Source organism: Lepisosteus oculatus, chromosome 13 (genome assembly GCF_040954835.1).
Source record: "Lepisosteus oculatus isolate fLepOcu1 chromosome 13, fLepOcu1.hap2, whole genome shotgun sequence".
In the NCBI taxonomy this organism is placed as follows: Eukaryota; Metazoa; Chordata; class Actinopteri; order Semionotiformes; family Lepisosteidae; genus Lepisosteus; species Lepisosteus oculatus.
In genome coordinates this window covers 5282004-5298012 of record NC_090708.1, presented here as the reverse complement: position 1 = coordinate 5298012, position 16009 = coordinate 5282004, and the positions used below count along the sequence as shown (strand labels likewise).

Below are 16009 nucleotides of genomic sequence, written 5' to 3'. Positions count from 1 at the left end.
CTGAACTTCCCAATCAATTTGTTCAATAGCGTATACACAGAAACATTATACAGAGACATAGAGTATGAAGCATGAATATTAGATATCAGGCTAATAAAGTAAAACATTTTCAAGCAACATTTTTATTCCTGGAAAGAATAAGTCCTTCAAGTGTCTCTAAGATACTTTTTTCATTAGCTATGTATATGTACACATATATATAGTTTATATCAAGAAATTTGGCACTGAAAATGATTTATATAGAAAAATGTTTGTCTTCTGGTCTCTTTAATGTTGTTTAATTTTTTGTTGTTGTTGTTTTGTAGAAATTCTTGACAATCTTATGTACTCCAAGACACTTTGTATGGATTCCAAACATACTTGGGGAAACCATTATGATGTCCACAGCCTATATGGCTACTCAATGGTTTTGGCAACTGAAAAGTAAGACATGTTTTAGAATTATATTCTTTACTTACAAAAGATATTGTAAGATTTTAAAATGAAATACAGCTGCTGCTCATTTTGAAGTATTATGTTGTTTTATCATGAATTTATGAAATTTTACTTCCTAAGCTGTTCAGGGCACAAGCCAGAATCAATATTACAGTCACACCCTCTCAGTGTGCTAAACTTAGCTATGGAGGCTTTACTTGTCATGTTTTTTTCAGTTTTTGTATTTTTGTTGTTGTTTACATTCTCTTTACATCGTATTCCTGATTAATATTTAATTCTAAAAAAGATGATAGCTGCTACTTTTGGTCTAATTAATGCTGCTTCAAATGGTTCTGAAATACTGCTTTTGTGTGTCACAAAAAAACAAACAAATATCAACACAATGTTATTTAAAATTATCTAAAAGTTGAATGTGACTTTTTTGTGTTTTAGATGCTTTCTTGTAAAGTTGTTTTTTTGTAGTGGAGAGGTTTTCATTCATTAATTATTTTAAACATAAGTTATTTCAAAGCAACACTCAGTCTTGTAGAAGGTAAACAGATGATCACCTCTTTCCTGTGCACTGCATAAAGCACAATGAGACACAGCAAAGCACTGTGAAAGCATCTCAAAATCTATTGTTATGGCAAACTTGCATGAAAATCAGAAGAATAGAAAATACATGCTGAGGCTTGAGTAAGGTTCTCTTAAAGTGCAACAGTGTAGTTTCACATGTATCCAAAAAGTAGCACATTATTGTGATGTGAGAGAATGGGTTTTTGAGCAACCAAGTACATAATTAAATCAACAAATTACTCTAAGTACCACCCAAATGGAACACACACAAGACAAGCCCTGCTGTGATACTTTGGGTGAGTATTTGAGCAACAAAAAGCTGCTGAACAGTAGGCCTTCAATTCCATCTGGTCTCAGCGCAGTCTTCTCAGCAAAGCTACACTGTGGCACGGCGAAGCCATCATCCCTCTGCAGCTCCTCCGGTCTGATGCCTGGCAGGAAGTAACGGAAAAATCCCAACAATCTTTTTCATTTTATCAGGGCTCTTAACCGCGTCTTTCCTGGCAACAGAAGTTTCTTGTTTACAAGGTCTGCCTTTGCCGGGGCAGGGAAATATTCAGGGCACTGGCTCGGAGACAATGCTGCCAACTGGAATGACATCAAATGGGCAATTCCAGGGATGCTCGAATTTAATCTTTTTGGATTTCCTTATGTAAGTACTTTTTGCTCCAGTGACCTAAATACATTTTTTTGTATTGTTGGCCTTATTTTGGATCACCACACACACAAAAAATAAACACTTTACAATCAATTTAAAAAACAAAACCAAGGTGGGAGAAAAAGTTCAAAACACCTTTCTTAGGCAGGAGAAGGTGTTACAAAATACTTTTGTTTTACACAGATTACTTTGTGTTTGTACCCTATGCTTATAACATTACATTATTGGAACCTGAAATCATTTCCTTCTGAATGCAGCCTCAATTCCAGCAGGCATCTGAATATTTAGGGTCACCGTCCAAAAAAGGTTTCAGACTGACCTGTCTCTTTGTGCAGTATTTTGTGTTTTACATGAGCAGTTACTTGACAACCATAGAAGCTGTGACACGGATGACGTGAATTGGGCTTCTAAAAATAGTTACTGTACAAATGAAAAGATAGGAAATGAAATAGCCAGAATGTTGTTCTACTGGGGTGGTCTGGAAGGATGGTAGCCATCATTAATACCTCACAATACAAACTGTAGGTTCAAATTAGGTTAATTCCTGGGAAACCATCTACAGTATATGGAATTTGCATGTTCTCTTTGTGTCCACTTGGGTTTTCTCCAGATTCTTTGACTTTCTTCCACCTCTCAAAGACAAGGTTTTCTCTGAATTAGCGCTGTGTATGGATGTGGCCTGTGATGGACTGATCCTGCAATCAAAGTTTAGTCCTTCCTCATGCCCTGTATTTCAAGGCTAGACTCAAGGTTGCCATCATACCCGGATCAAGCAACTTTCTCCCAGTGGATGGATGGAAAAGCCCGGCTATATTATGTAGTACTGCTCTTTCAGTTCAAGACGTTTAGACTAAAGAACTGAATGTGAAAGTGAGAAAAGCTGTTCTTTCTAACCTTTTAAACAATACACATTAGCTGGGAGAAATGTGGCTGTGTCATCACACCTGTCACATTTGAAGGAAATTTAGGCATATTCTCTTCCGTGACTGTTTGACTCACTCCCTGTTGATTGATTCACTTTGTGGTCTTGTGCAGAAGGAAAGGATTTCATTGTCTCGCACATGTGCAATATTTTAACTGCCAAAGTTTATATTTGCCTATTCAACATTATTTTAAAGATGATTTAAGCTGCACTTTTCAGACTTGTATGATCATGTTTTACAACACATTATCTGCAAAGGTATTTCCCCTCTTCCAATGAAGCTCCTTTGTCTTCATGGTTGAATCTCTGCTTGAAATGTATTGATCGATGGAGCTAACCAATGGTGTATTTATTCTGAAATCATGCGAACTATTATTGCACACTGTCAGAATCCATTCAAATGTGTGACAAGGTAGTTTTCTGCACCTGAGCTAGTTTAAATGGGATGGATACTTATGCTATTCCCATAATTCATATTAATATTGCTATTGACATACAGGATTTTGTGTTTTAATTTTTCTGTGCAGTGTGATATTTAACTCTGTTCAAATTGTTTGAACATTCGAGTTTAGATTTAAAATATTCAACAAAATGGGACATCATGGAAGGGAGTGAATACTTTCGCAGTGCACGGTATCATTTGTTGTGATTAGAATTGAAAAATACAGTTTATTTGCTTCAGATTGGAGCAGATATCTGTGGCTTCTTTGATGATACTACAGAGGAACTGTGTGCACGATGGATGCAAGTTGGAGCTTTCTACCCTTTTAGCCGGAATCATAATGCGCAAGGATATAAAGTAGGTATTTCAATGAAAGGTGAAATATATTTTTAAAAAATTGTATGAAACTACAAATGTAGAGAAGGTCTGTGTACCAAGCATTTACCTGCATTTACAATATGACTACGCATTTCTTTATCTAGATCATTAACATATTTCTACTATCATTGTAAATCAACAAACATTGACCATTGTATCATTGTGCTTAATTATTTACTTGCCGCTTACATAACATATTCACAATCATATTATTGAATTGTAAGGTTTAGCCTTGAAAGGCTGTTTATTATATTGATTGCTCCGCATTTTAATCTTTATTGCATAGCACATCGTCTAGTTTGCACAGATTTACTGTACAACATAATATTAGGATTATTTGACCAAATTCATTGTTATTGAGTAAAGTCATGAACTTAAGCCACAGATTATCTTTGTCTATCTTTGAAAGTTGGGAAAGGTGAGAAATACTGCTCCTTTTGGTTTTAAAAAAAAGAAAATCTGACCTTTAAGTACTTTATACTGTACATTTTCAGCTGTGGCACATCTCTACCACCAAACTTACAAAGAAAGAACTGTTGGAGTTAAAAAGGAGTTACGAATCCTAATAACCCTCTTCCTTTTTTACAGCCACAAGATCCAGCATATTTTGGTTCCAGTTCCATCGTGGCACAGACCTCGAAGCACTATTTGAGCATCCGATATACCCTTTTGCCATACCTCTATACTCTCTTTTTCAAGGCTCACGTCAATGGGGACACTGTAGTCCGGCCCATGATGCACGAGTGAGTACAAAACTCTTCTGGAGTAGCATTGCATGTCATCAAAAGATCCGTGCTTTCGTTACGCAGAGTGTAAGGGCGGTGAATGGTATGAGCTAATAAAAACTTGAATAGTTGCAGGTTTTCTTTACAGGCATTACTTTGTATGACATTTTCCCCATTAAATCTTAATTGATCTATTTTTATATTTGATAATACTGTAAGTGTATTTAATTGCTTTCAGGTTTTACACAGATAAAGCAACATGGGGAGTTGACCGACAGTTCTTGTGGGGACCATCTCTTCTCATCACACCTGTTCTGGACCCTGTAAGCTGCTTTTTCTACTAGAGAATGAAAACATTATTTTATAAGGAGAGTAAAGTATTGATTAGTGTAGAGAATTATTAGCAAACAGTCATACGAGAAATAAAATCATAGTTATAACAGTAAAATGAAGACTGATAGCACTGAATGTTAATTACCAAATAAAATAAAAATTAATAACTATAACAATATATATAAAGCTAATACTTTATAAAAAATAAAAGGAAAATAGCTAGTTAACAGCTAGCATTTCATATTAAATTATACTGTAGGTCATAGATTGTATTGTACATAACAATATCTTCCTGGCGTGAATTAATTTAATGATTTTTATATTGTGCATGAATGGCAATTGGTTGGATGTGTTTCACAGTAATTAAAATTGTTTTTCCAAAGAAGAAAATACACAGACTAGAAAAAAACACTCTCTGTTAAACTAATCTCAACAGTTAGACTAATGAAATCCAAGATCTACCCAAAGATCAGAAAACTAAACCTTGATCTTTCTCACAGGATTGACTAGGGAAATGTATACCTCTTTTCAGCTTCTAATAAGATCTCGATAGCAGCAGCTCCCAGTTAAATTCACCTAATTATTTTATAATATAGACCTCTGTGACCATCAAAGAAGAGAGAGCTCTGCTTTCACATAAGGGATCTAAGGCTGCCTGACATCTCTTTGGAGCTTTCCAATTAGACCACATTTGTGCTGCTTTTGTTTGTGCTTCCTAAAGAAAAATAAAGGCCCCCACTTCACCTGAGTCTGACACAAAGTTAGACTATCTTCAGGGGATACGATATGTATTATTGTATCTCTGAGGAATTGGCAAGAAGACTCTGAAGTCAATATGAGTGATGTGTATGACCTAATGCCTCATCTTGGGCACAGTCTTTTGTATTGTTTATGCAGAATTCAAAAACACTGCAAATCATTAATTTTCTTTAATGTGTTCAACACATGTTCAATATTACAATAACATGGCTATGCTGGCATTAATGAGAGAACAAAAAACAACAGCCAAAATAAACATGCATTTCTTTTTAGAACAATGCAATTTGTTATGTCCCAGTGTGTTGTCTATGTGTGTTTTGTTTCTGTGTTCCACACTTCCTGACCTTGGTTGTTCTTCCTCCCCCATTGGTCCATCATTACACTATTGTTTCTGTATGATGTCATCATCAATCAGCTTCTCAGCCAATCAGAGTGCATCTTATTCAGTATATAACATGGAGGTTTTTCAGAAGGAGGAGGCCTTTTGTTTGACTTAAGTCCTGCTTGGCTTTGGTTTCGCTCCATGTCTTTGTATAGCTTCAGCTTTGTTGTTTTGTTGGTTTGTGTTCATCTCTTTGTATTTTCGTTTGTTTGTGTTTATCATTGTGTTTGCCATTACCTTGCCCAAACTTGTTATGTTCAACCTCTGTGTTCTTTTGTACCCTGTTACTTGTGCCACTCTCGTTTGTGTTTGTTGTTCAATTGTGTAAACTCTTGTGTATTAGGTTAGTTTGTTGGGTACACTTTACATATGTAGTTGATTCTTGTGTTAGTCACACTAGTTTAGTACGGGTGAGTGCCGTTTGTCTTGTTTGGTTTTGGGTAATCAGTGGAGGTTGGAGGTTATCAATTCAAATATTGATTTAAAGGAACATAATTTATTTTATATTTAGTGTTTTATCAATATAGAGAAGCATTGGGTGTCATATTTTCTCAGACTTATGTTGTATGTTTTTCCAGAACTTATCATTCTTGAATTGGCTAAAGAATGTTTCTGTTTGACTTACCATTAAAACACAATAAGCAAATACAATTATTCTAATGGAGGTAGAATAATGTCTAAGACAGATGCTGTGTATTCATGATTATGTTTATTCCTTTTATGAGCAACATCTGTATCTGTTAATAATTGAATTATTACTTTGATTCAATTGATTGGAATGAAAATACACATTTTCATTCTGCAATTTAAAATCTGGAATTTAAACTCCAAACTCTTAATGATATAGAGCTCCCAATTATTTTATCCTTCCTTAATTATTGTAGCACTTACTGTATATCAGATGAATTCTGGATTAAATGTCCACGAAAGGTCAAACTTTAGTTAGGCTTTGTATACAGACTTAGTGTGATGTTTAGTTCTCCCTGTGGGATATTTAATCTTTTAAGAGTAAGAAAGATTTAATTTAGAATCCCTGCTGTAGCAACATTGTACATTCAATGATTGGATTTTCTTATCAGACATAGTACATACAGAACGATGTGTGTCATTAGTGCTGCTTATCAGATAAAGAGTTACACATCTAATGAATAATTACTTCTTTCCAATTACACGGCAATTAAAGCATTTTATTTAGAGTCTTTAGAACCATTAAGACATACATAGCTGTCATTGCAAATTTTAAGGAAAAATTAATTGCTATTTTTCTATAGAATTTAAACAGTATATACAGGTGTTTTGTTTGTGTTTTTTACCTAGGGTGTTAACAGAGTGAGAGCTTACATGCCAGATGCAGTTTGGTATGACTATGAAACGGTAAGATTCACTTCTATAAACTTCAATAATATAACTTTGATCCTTCAATTTAATGAGTCAAACCTTTTAAAAAATCTCATTCTTGTAATCGCAGTGCTGCAGAATTCCTTATTGAATGGAGTGTGCTCTGTAAAGGTGGGATAGATGCAATATTTTACACACCTGGGAAAGTTTGACCTATTTGGGTAAAAAGGAACATACTGTGAGCACCTCTCGTGTAATGGGACTGAGCTTAGTCTTTGATCTGAGGGAGGTTAATAGAGTTTTGCGCCCACTATGTAGGTTCCTGTTTGATCTCTTCTCTTGATATTGTATATTTGAAATTTGGATTTCCTTCAAAATGTTCTAAATTCAGATTGTGACCGTTTTTATTACGTGGCCTCACCACTATGCAGATCCAAAGAGAATTCAGTCTGGATTTTTTCAGCTTTTACAGAATGTGAGATGATATGAATACAGTGTTTCATTAGCCTAGTTCATTTGTAATATGTAAAACCTAAGATTTTTTGTTTACCACCACACATTCCTGCCTTATTCTAGATATTTTATTTAAAGGTCAGTAATATTTATCTTATTTAAACTATTTTGTCTTTATTTAAATTTACTTCCTCATCACCTCCATGAACACCTAGAATCTGGAAAAGGATTGTATTTTGTTTACTCTCCTCTTTAGCAAAGGAGTTTGATCACAATTCTGCAATCAGAAATGTTTTAAATCCACAATTCACAATACCATTCTCAACAAACTAGCTGATAGCTGATACCAAACAAATCTTTGCATAATATAGCAGTATATGATAAAATGTTTACTGCTGTATGTAGAAACTTCCATATCTGCATTCTTCATTCAGGTCAGTAACAAATATGCCTTTTAGGTATGGCCAGATCTCCATTTCTGAAAGTAGATCTGTAGATTTTTAAATTGTCTTTTTCACAGAAAGTGACATTAGCACTTCATTCTAAAGGAGAGAGAATACAATTTTAAATGGATGATGGACAGTGAACTGCTGTGTGTCCATCAGAAAAAGTGGTGAAGTGTCTGTAGTCACAGTTGATTAAGGAAATACAATAGTTCCTTACAGACTTGACACAATTCTAAAATTGGGAGAGAAACATTATCAGGGCCAACAATGAAGTGTGATACAATCTGTAATTGCTTATAGTATTCTTTGGTGATTAAAGCATTTGACAAATCAAGCCTGTGAAAGGATACTCCAAAAAAAGTGTTTTAAATTCTTCCCCATTCTGTCAGATATTTCCTTTGGGAATTAAAATTAATTGTAGTGAAATTCATGTTTCAGCTGTATAATGTCCCCAAGCCCTTTTGCATTTATGTATGAAGTGCACACACAGGAAGGCAACTTGGGGAATGTTCAGATTGATAATGATGCCCACTCACTTGTCTGTGGCTAATTCCTTGGATTATTTGGAGGTCAGCCTGAAAAAAAAGCATACCTGTGAAACTTCTAATATTTGTTTTTCCAACATAAAAAAACTGGAAAAAAGTCCATTTTACCTGCAGGACATATTGAAATACTGTAAGAAGACATTTCATGTTATTGACCATTTTGTTTTTAATAATCAGGAGGAAAGACTTGCTGCCCGTAAACAAGAAACGGAATTGTTCCTTCCTATTGACAAAATAGGTATTCATGTCAGAGGTGGTGCTATCCTGCCAATTCAAGAGCCTGCTGTCACAACGGTTTACAGGTATTAAAGCTCTCCACGTGTCCAAACAGACTTGCATTTCTTTTACGTTTAACAGGCTTATTACAGTGGGTTTAATGGTCTCTGCCTTTTTCCACTGCTAATTCAACTAGCTTTTCACACTCCTTTTTCATAAGATTTGTAGACGATTATTTGAAATCTATAGATACAAACATATAAAACATATTATCCCAACTTTGAATACTGCAGACATGATCTTTTTTTAGATGTACATACAACATATTAACATTTTTTATGCATGCCATACATAATCAGATGTATCGCATTTTTATAGATGTTAGCTTTTTCTCTTCTAACTGTGGCAATCCACAGCTGTTACAATTGCCTTTGCATGCTTACTGTAGTTTATAGAACTCATAAATGCATCCTATGAAGGGAAGCCTGAAGTAGTAGTCAACAAATATCTTTGCATCACAAATCTTTTTCTTTAATGTTAAATGATGAAAGATGCAAGGACTGCTTGTCTTTTTTCCAGTCGCCGTAATCCTATGGGACTGATTATAGCACTGGATGACAGCGGCAATGCAGGTGGAGAGCTGTTCTGGGACGATGGAGACTCTCGAGGTATTCAGTGAAGCAGTGTTAATTAAAAGATTTTCAGAGGTGGATTGCTCATTTTAAGTCTATATTTTTGAGAGAGAATTTACCTGTAGTGGCGCTAAAATATTTTTCACTTTTCAGGCAGGTTTACAGTATCAGTGTTTTATCATTTTAGATTAAGTAGGTCACCTGAACCCTCCCTGTTATAATAGCATTGTCAAGGCAAAATGGTTTTTCTGGCTCATTAATAAAACACGTGCCTTAGGAGATAGGTCCCTGGTCAGTAATCAGGTCAGAGTTCAATTGATTTTTTTTTCTAGTTAAAAGCCTTTCTGTGTTTATGTGTTGTGTTTCTGATGACTGCACATCCACATCATCCTGTCTGTAATATGACACTAAGAGAACATATAATTAAATTTTAATATCTTCATAATTTTCAGACTCTGTGTCACGTGGAGCATATATTCATTACCAGTTCTCCGTTATTTCAGTGAGTACTTGTTAAAATCAATCAACTTTCCTATAAGAATCTGAAAATCCTTTGTTTTTAGAAATACATACCCCCCCCCAACCATGTTTATCAATTTCTAAATGTTTTGCTTTTCAGTTTTATAAATATTTTTATAAGCACGTCTGTACTTTAAAGTTTGTGAATCAGTTGAGTGAGCAAATGTTTCATGTACTGTATATGAAGATCTCATGGAAACCTTAAATTGCTTCTGAACTAGTGCCAATACACAATTAATGACATTCATTTTCAAACTTCACTGTATTCAAGAAAAAGAGACAAAAATAGAATCAGAGTGTTCCATGTTTTATATTAAAGCACTCAATGATGAATATTAATTTATGCATTTTATTTATTGCTCCACCAGGGACGTCTGAACATGCAGGTGTTGAAAAATGGCTACTCTGACCCAAATAATCTGAAGTTTGAAGAAATTAAAATACTGGGAGTGGCAAATCCCCCAACCTCTGTTGTTATCAAACAAGAACTAAATGTCATATCACTGCCAGCTCAAAACATTCAGTACAATAATGTTACCAAGGTAAATTATATGCTATGTCTAATCTGTCCATTATAAAATAGTTTTGTTATGTGTTATTAATTATTCTTTCACAAGGTAGATATTCCATTCCCTTTTGAACTTCTTGGAAATTAAATTGAATATGTCACATTTTCATTTATTTTGACAATTAAAGAAAAAAACTATTGTTTTCTTTGACAATGCTGCAAACATACTCCTTTTCAAAAATATAAAATTCTACAAATAGCCATCCATGGGCTTTGTAAATTAAATTATTTTGATTCACTTTTAAATAAGAGTTGTACTACTATTACAGATTAATATATTCGGAAATAGAACTAATAGGTTACTGTTTCCTACCAAGTTTAGGTAACTAAATGTGTTTTCCCACCATTATTGAACATTATTTGTTTCCAAATAAAATGTTTAATTAAAACTGACACATCACTTTTTGTGCTCTCATATGGATATAAAGTATTATGTCTTCTCCATCTCGGTGCAATGTAAAGCAAGGGTTTAAAATTGTTCTATTAAAATAAAGCTCGCCACAAAAGTAACAATCATTTTAAACAATCATTTTCTTTTTTCATTTTCATACATGTTGTATCAAATGTTAAAAAACTACAAAAGCCTAACTGAAATTCCTCCAGAAGACATTTTTAGTATAATGTATATTAGAACTGTATAATAATCTCTATATTGAATGTACTTCTAAAACCAAAGGGTGATTTCTTAAAATCAAATCTTAACTTGTTTGCAGAAGTATAAAGATGTTATTCACCCAATTATATCAGTCCTGCTAACATGTGAATTGTATTGAAAGTCAGGTTTGAAAAATTGCACCCATTCTTCTGATTCTGAACCTGAATAATTGCAAACTTATCAAAACACATGTTTAGATAGCAAAGCTTTATACGTCTAAAAGGTTTTTTAAATTTATCGTCTTACTCTTTTACTCTTTTTGCAGGTTCTTCACTTAACAGGTCTCCAGCTTGAACTAGGTCAGAGTTATTCTGTAGAATGGAATCAAGTATTAAATGAAAATGAAAGATTTGACTGTTATCCTGAGGAAGACAGCAATCAAGATAAATGTGAAGCTCGTGGCTGTCTTTGGGAGGTGATTATTATTTCTTGCAGATTCCAACGTAAAATTCAGATATATCGTGTTAAATGAGAATTGCATGCCATCTGCACTGTCATTTCCTACTTAATGGATGCTCTGATATGTCCAGCCATCTACAGTATGTTCCATTAGAACTGGTTTCTTAAAAGACTTCTCTAAGACGATAAGTGCCATGCTCTCTTTCTCAACATTTGCAATATATCATCTAAAACCCTTAGAGTTTTCATCAACATGTCCATTAGCCCATAAGCATTTTATACTTCAAGAACTAAGAACTAAGAACGGTCTGGACCTTTTGGGTTATTTGCAGCATCACTTAACACAACGCATGATTTTTCTACTACAACTATATGGTCTTTTTTCAGCCCTCAGACACTCCCAAGGTGCCTTGGTGTTTTTATCCTCATGACTTTGGGTACATTGCAGATACAATTACAAACACTTCATCCGGAATGTTATTTCAAATCAGAAGGAATAATAAATACCCTCTAAATCATAAAAGACAATCTGCTGACATTGAAAGACTTCAAGTTGAAATAAAGTACTTAAACCAACACCTGCTGCAATTTAAGGTAAGGTTGAGGACTGTCTTGAAAATAACTTTCTGATTTGTAAAGGGCATTTGAAGGATAATGTAGACATTTGCTTGACTTATTGACTGGAGATAGAAACTTAATTTTATAAAAAAATATATCATCTTTGTTGAATGGACTGAGGTTAAAAAGAGAAACTCATTAATGCACACTGTGATTTCATCTGTTTTTTTATTTTCTGTATGATAAAATGTTGGTGAGGGCATAAGAAGAGAATGTTACATTGTGTAAGTGATGCCCAAATTACTGTGGAATTGCTTATGCTTTAGCCAAAGTTCAGAAGAAAGCCCTTTCTATAAGAAATGTGTTCTCAAGAAAATATGTCAAGCAAGACAGGCACCAAATATTTAACATTTTGCACGGACAAAATTGGTCTTCTTTCAGATATATGACCCTAGTGCTAGACGATACGAAGTGCCTGTTCCTCTCAATATCCCCTCCACACCTGATCCAGTCAACCAGCTGTATGAAGTTACTGTGGAAAAAGAACCTTTTGGTATTAAGGTGAAAAGGAAAAGCACTGGAACTGTCATGTATGTTAAAACCTGATAACTAATTGCCCTCCTTTTGAAATTGTCATTGTAAGAGATGCTATATTCAAAGATAGATTTAGTTTAATAAAACTTTTGCCCTGCTTTCACAAAAAATATTTCGTTAACTGCATGTAATAGCCTGTTAGTACTGTTTATATGTATCAGATTATGAAGAGTTTATATATCTTTAACAAAGAGCATGTTGAACTTGACAGCATTTCGTAAAAACTACTCTTCCAGAATATATTTAATTAGTTATCACAAATAACCTAAGCTTTAATGTAGTTATGTTTTTTATGATATCCTAACTTTTGCTTTACCCAAGAGCCTTCATAGTGCAGAATAATGTAGATGTTTTAAAATGTCAGTTTGACATACCAATAACTGCTAGTTATCCTAAAGTAATGGAAATATTTGGGAAAATATTTCTAAATTGTCAAGGAAATCAATATTAGAATATTCTTACTTTATTGGTGACATGATGTACAAAGAAACTATTGCAATTTTAATGTTCCAGGTCATTAAATGCAAAATCTTTTCCTTATCTTCTTGAAGTCCAAGTACTGTATTTCGCATCTAATTGTCATCATTTTGGGAACTTGGGGTTTGTTTGATTTTTGCTGCAAAGACTGCCTGAATTCTATTTTTGGTAAATGATAATAAAAACAGTAATAGCCATAATAGCAATTTCCCCAACACGTAAATATAAAATTACTGTACCTTTTGTCCCTTTATCATTACCTGTGCCTTGATCAACTCTCAGCTAAATGAGTTTGAAATGAAGCCTTATGCCATCTTTGTAGCACACCTACTGTACTGAAAATACAATATCAGACACCCAAAGTACATCACATTCAGAGGCTGTGTTCTGTTTCCTGAAAACCTTTTCTGGTCCATTTATGCAGCTGGGATTCTCAGCTCCCTGGATTCACCTTCAGTGACATGTTCATTCAGATCTCCACTCGACTGTCTTCAAGCTATGTCTATGGTTTTGGAGAAACAGAGCATCCCACATTCCGTCATGACTTGAACTGGCACACTTGGGGAATGTTTAGTAAAGACCAGCCCCCTGGTGTAGGTATACCGTTCATCTTTCACAGTGATTTCAGTTTTTTTTAAATGAGCAGATTATAACGTAAAATTGAAGACAGTTAAAATGGAACATAAATGCAACATTTTCTTATGTAGTTACTCTATAGATGTTGTATGAATAAACATGAATAAACACATATAAAGAAAGGTTTACTGTCATCGATACCTGAAAGGAACTTTGCAAATTTTAAGTGTATATAACAAGATTAGTTTTCCATCGTGTTCCAGAGTAAGGACAGCAGATAAAAATGTGTTTTATTTTCTTTTATTGTTGTGTGCAATGGATCACGTTAATTGTTTTGACAACAAGCTATGTTAAAAACATACTGGATGGACATATATTGGCATGTTAATGCCTGACTGAAAGGTTATTGCAACTTGACAATTTTAGAATATTTCCCAAAAAGTTCATATACAATACTATCTGTTAATTATTCCTTGCCTGTAGGAGCCTGCTAAAAAGGAGGGAGAGCACAGGGAGTAAGTAGAATAAAAATTACTGTAAGTGCTAGAAGTTCTTGAAAATTAAGAAAACAAAACCAAAACAAATTAGATGGGCCTGTCATTCTGTCATTGACAAAAGTTGTAGACTTTCTTTGTTTACTTCATTGTATATCCCTTGTTTTTAAAATGTTAATATATGATACATATTTTTTTAACAGTACAAATTGAATTGCTATGGTGTTCACCCATTTTACATGGGTGTGGAAAAAACTACAGATGCACATGGAGTTCTCTTACTAAATAGCAATGCAATGGGTAAGGACCATGCTTTTTAGTGTTTACATTACTTTACATTTACTGTATATACAGTATTTCTTACAAGCAGTTATGCACAATCATGTTTTTTGCTCTTTTATAAGAGCCTTTCTGAACTTACTCTTTATGAAATAACTGCTTTCTTAGGTTATTGTCTCTGTCAAAACTTTGTACACAAGTGTTATATTTATGGCAGTAACCACTTAGACACAATAGCTTTCAAATGCCTGTTGTCTTTACCTCTTTTAAAACATACAGTCGATGCCAATTAGAAACACTGTTGAATATATTTTATTTCTTAGTCTTACTGAGCAGCAGATCTTTCAGATTCAGCCTCAAACAGAAGTGACTCTCTGTATTGAATATCTAGGATGTGTATCAATCCTTTGTTGTCTTCTGCTTTTGAATTCCCAATCAGAAGCTTAATCTCATAATGAAAATGCAGCTACTTTCTTTGTTCAAGTAGAGAACACAGGACAATCAAAAAAGGCTCGCCTTTCTTCCTAAGGGAATAAAGAACAGCACTAAAATAAATCTGATAAACCAATATTGATTGCTAAATCAGATTTATGAAGTGATTGGAGGAAACCAATCCAGACATTCTGGCAGCTATCATTACAATCAGCAGGGAATATGGGGATTCTAACTATAAGCATGAGAACCAATTGAAAAAGCCACAGCTTATGAAGCTGTAGCTTGCGGAACAAATTATTATTAGTAGTTATAGTACTTAATGATTGCATACCATCTGTATGGGCACTGTTTACTTTGTTAGATTTACTGAGGGCTAGAGTCTGTGATTTCTCAAAGATCTGGATGCAAGAACATTGAAACTCTCTGAACGTCAGTGAATGTTTGCCATTAAAAATCAAAGCAACAACTTGCACTAGTCTCCTGGCATTTGCAGCTACTGTGACTTGCAGTTACTGAGGGATCTGGTGGTGGTGGTGGTGTGTGTGTGGGGGGTGGGGGTGGGGGTGGGGGGTGATTTCCTGGAAATGTGGGACTTGACAATAAATACCCAAAAAGCCGTATGTAACATCCTTTCTACTGCTATCCACTTCCACACTATGAATGATTTCGCTTACTTTATTTTGAACAGTGCTGCACTTCAAAACTATAAACTGTAGTAACTCAGAGTGAAATACACTTTAGGGAAAATGATTAATAAATAGCAACCACATAGCTTAGTAGATTAATCATGGTATGCCATGTTGCGAGTCTATTGCCTTCTCTGAATTGTGAGTGACATGACTGTTTAGGGGCAAAGCAAGTCTATCCAGCTCATCTGAACATACAGTGCGGGTACAGAGATGCTCACATCTGTTGTTCACAGCTGTAGCCTAATCTTGTCGGAAATGATCTGTCAGGAAGAACCCAGAAACCATCTGAACCTCTGGGTCTAAGCTTCCTCTGTTATGTGGGCAGCTCTGGTTACACGTTCTTTCTGCAGAGCAATTAAAGTGTTCAGTGGTATTCAGTCTTGCTCTTTCCTTTTGGGAGAACAAGTCATCAAGTTTCTTTGATTTGTAAGCCGGTGACAAAATCTATCCAAATCCATGTGCTTCCTTATGTATAGTTTTGTTTTTGCTTATTTTTTAAAACACACAGTGCTCACTAATTTGAACCATAGGATACATAGGATTAAAA

General features: G+C 34.5%; 1 protein-coding gene across 3 annotated transcripts in view; it reads left to right on the top strand.

Annotated features, from left to right (window-relative positions):
• The window catches only part of si (sucrase-isomaltase), a 67149-nt gene that overhangs the window by 33891 nt on the left and 17249 nt on the right, over positions 1 to 16009 (top strand). For all 3 annotated transcript variants that reach the window (XM_069197387.1, XM_069197386.1, XM_015360839.2), the window contains 15 exons: positions 306 to 423; positions 1471 to 1642; positions 3253 to 3369; positions 3979 to 4133; positions 4354 to 4438; positions 6907 to 6963; positions 8549 to 8673; positions 9167 to 9255; positions 9672 to 9721; positions 10107 to 10280; positions 11227 to 11376; positions 11748 to 11954; positions 12360 to 12508; positions 13414 to 13582; positions 14263 to 14359. In XM_069197387.1, the coding sequence (XP_069053488.1) occupies positions 306 to 423; positions 1471 to 1642; positions 3253 to 3369; positions 3979 to 4133; positions 4354 to 4438; positions 6907 to 6963; positions 8549 to 8673; positions 9167 to 9255; positions 9672 to 9721; positions 10107 to 10280; positions 11227 to 11376; positions 11748 to 11954; positions 12360 to 12508; positions 13414 to 13582; positions 14263 to 14359 (1914 nt within the window). The remainder of the gene's footprint in view (positions 1 to 305; positions 424 to 1470; positions 1643 to 3252; positions 3370 to 3978; positions 4134 to 4353; positions 4439 to 6906; positions 6964 to 8548; positions 8674 to 9166; positions 9256 to 9671; positions 9722 to 10106; positions 10281 to 11226; positions 11377 to 11747; positions 11955 to 12359; positions 12509 to 13413; positions 13583 to 14262; positions 14360 to 16009) is intronic.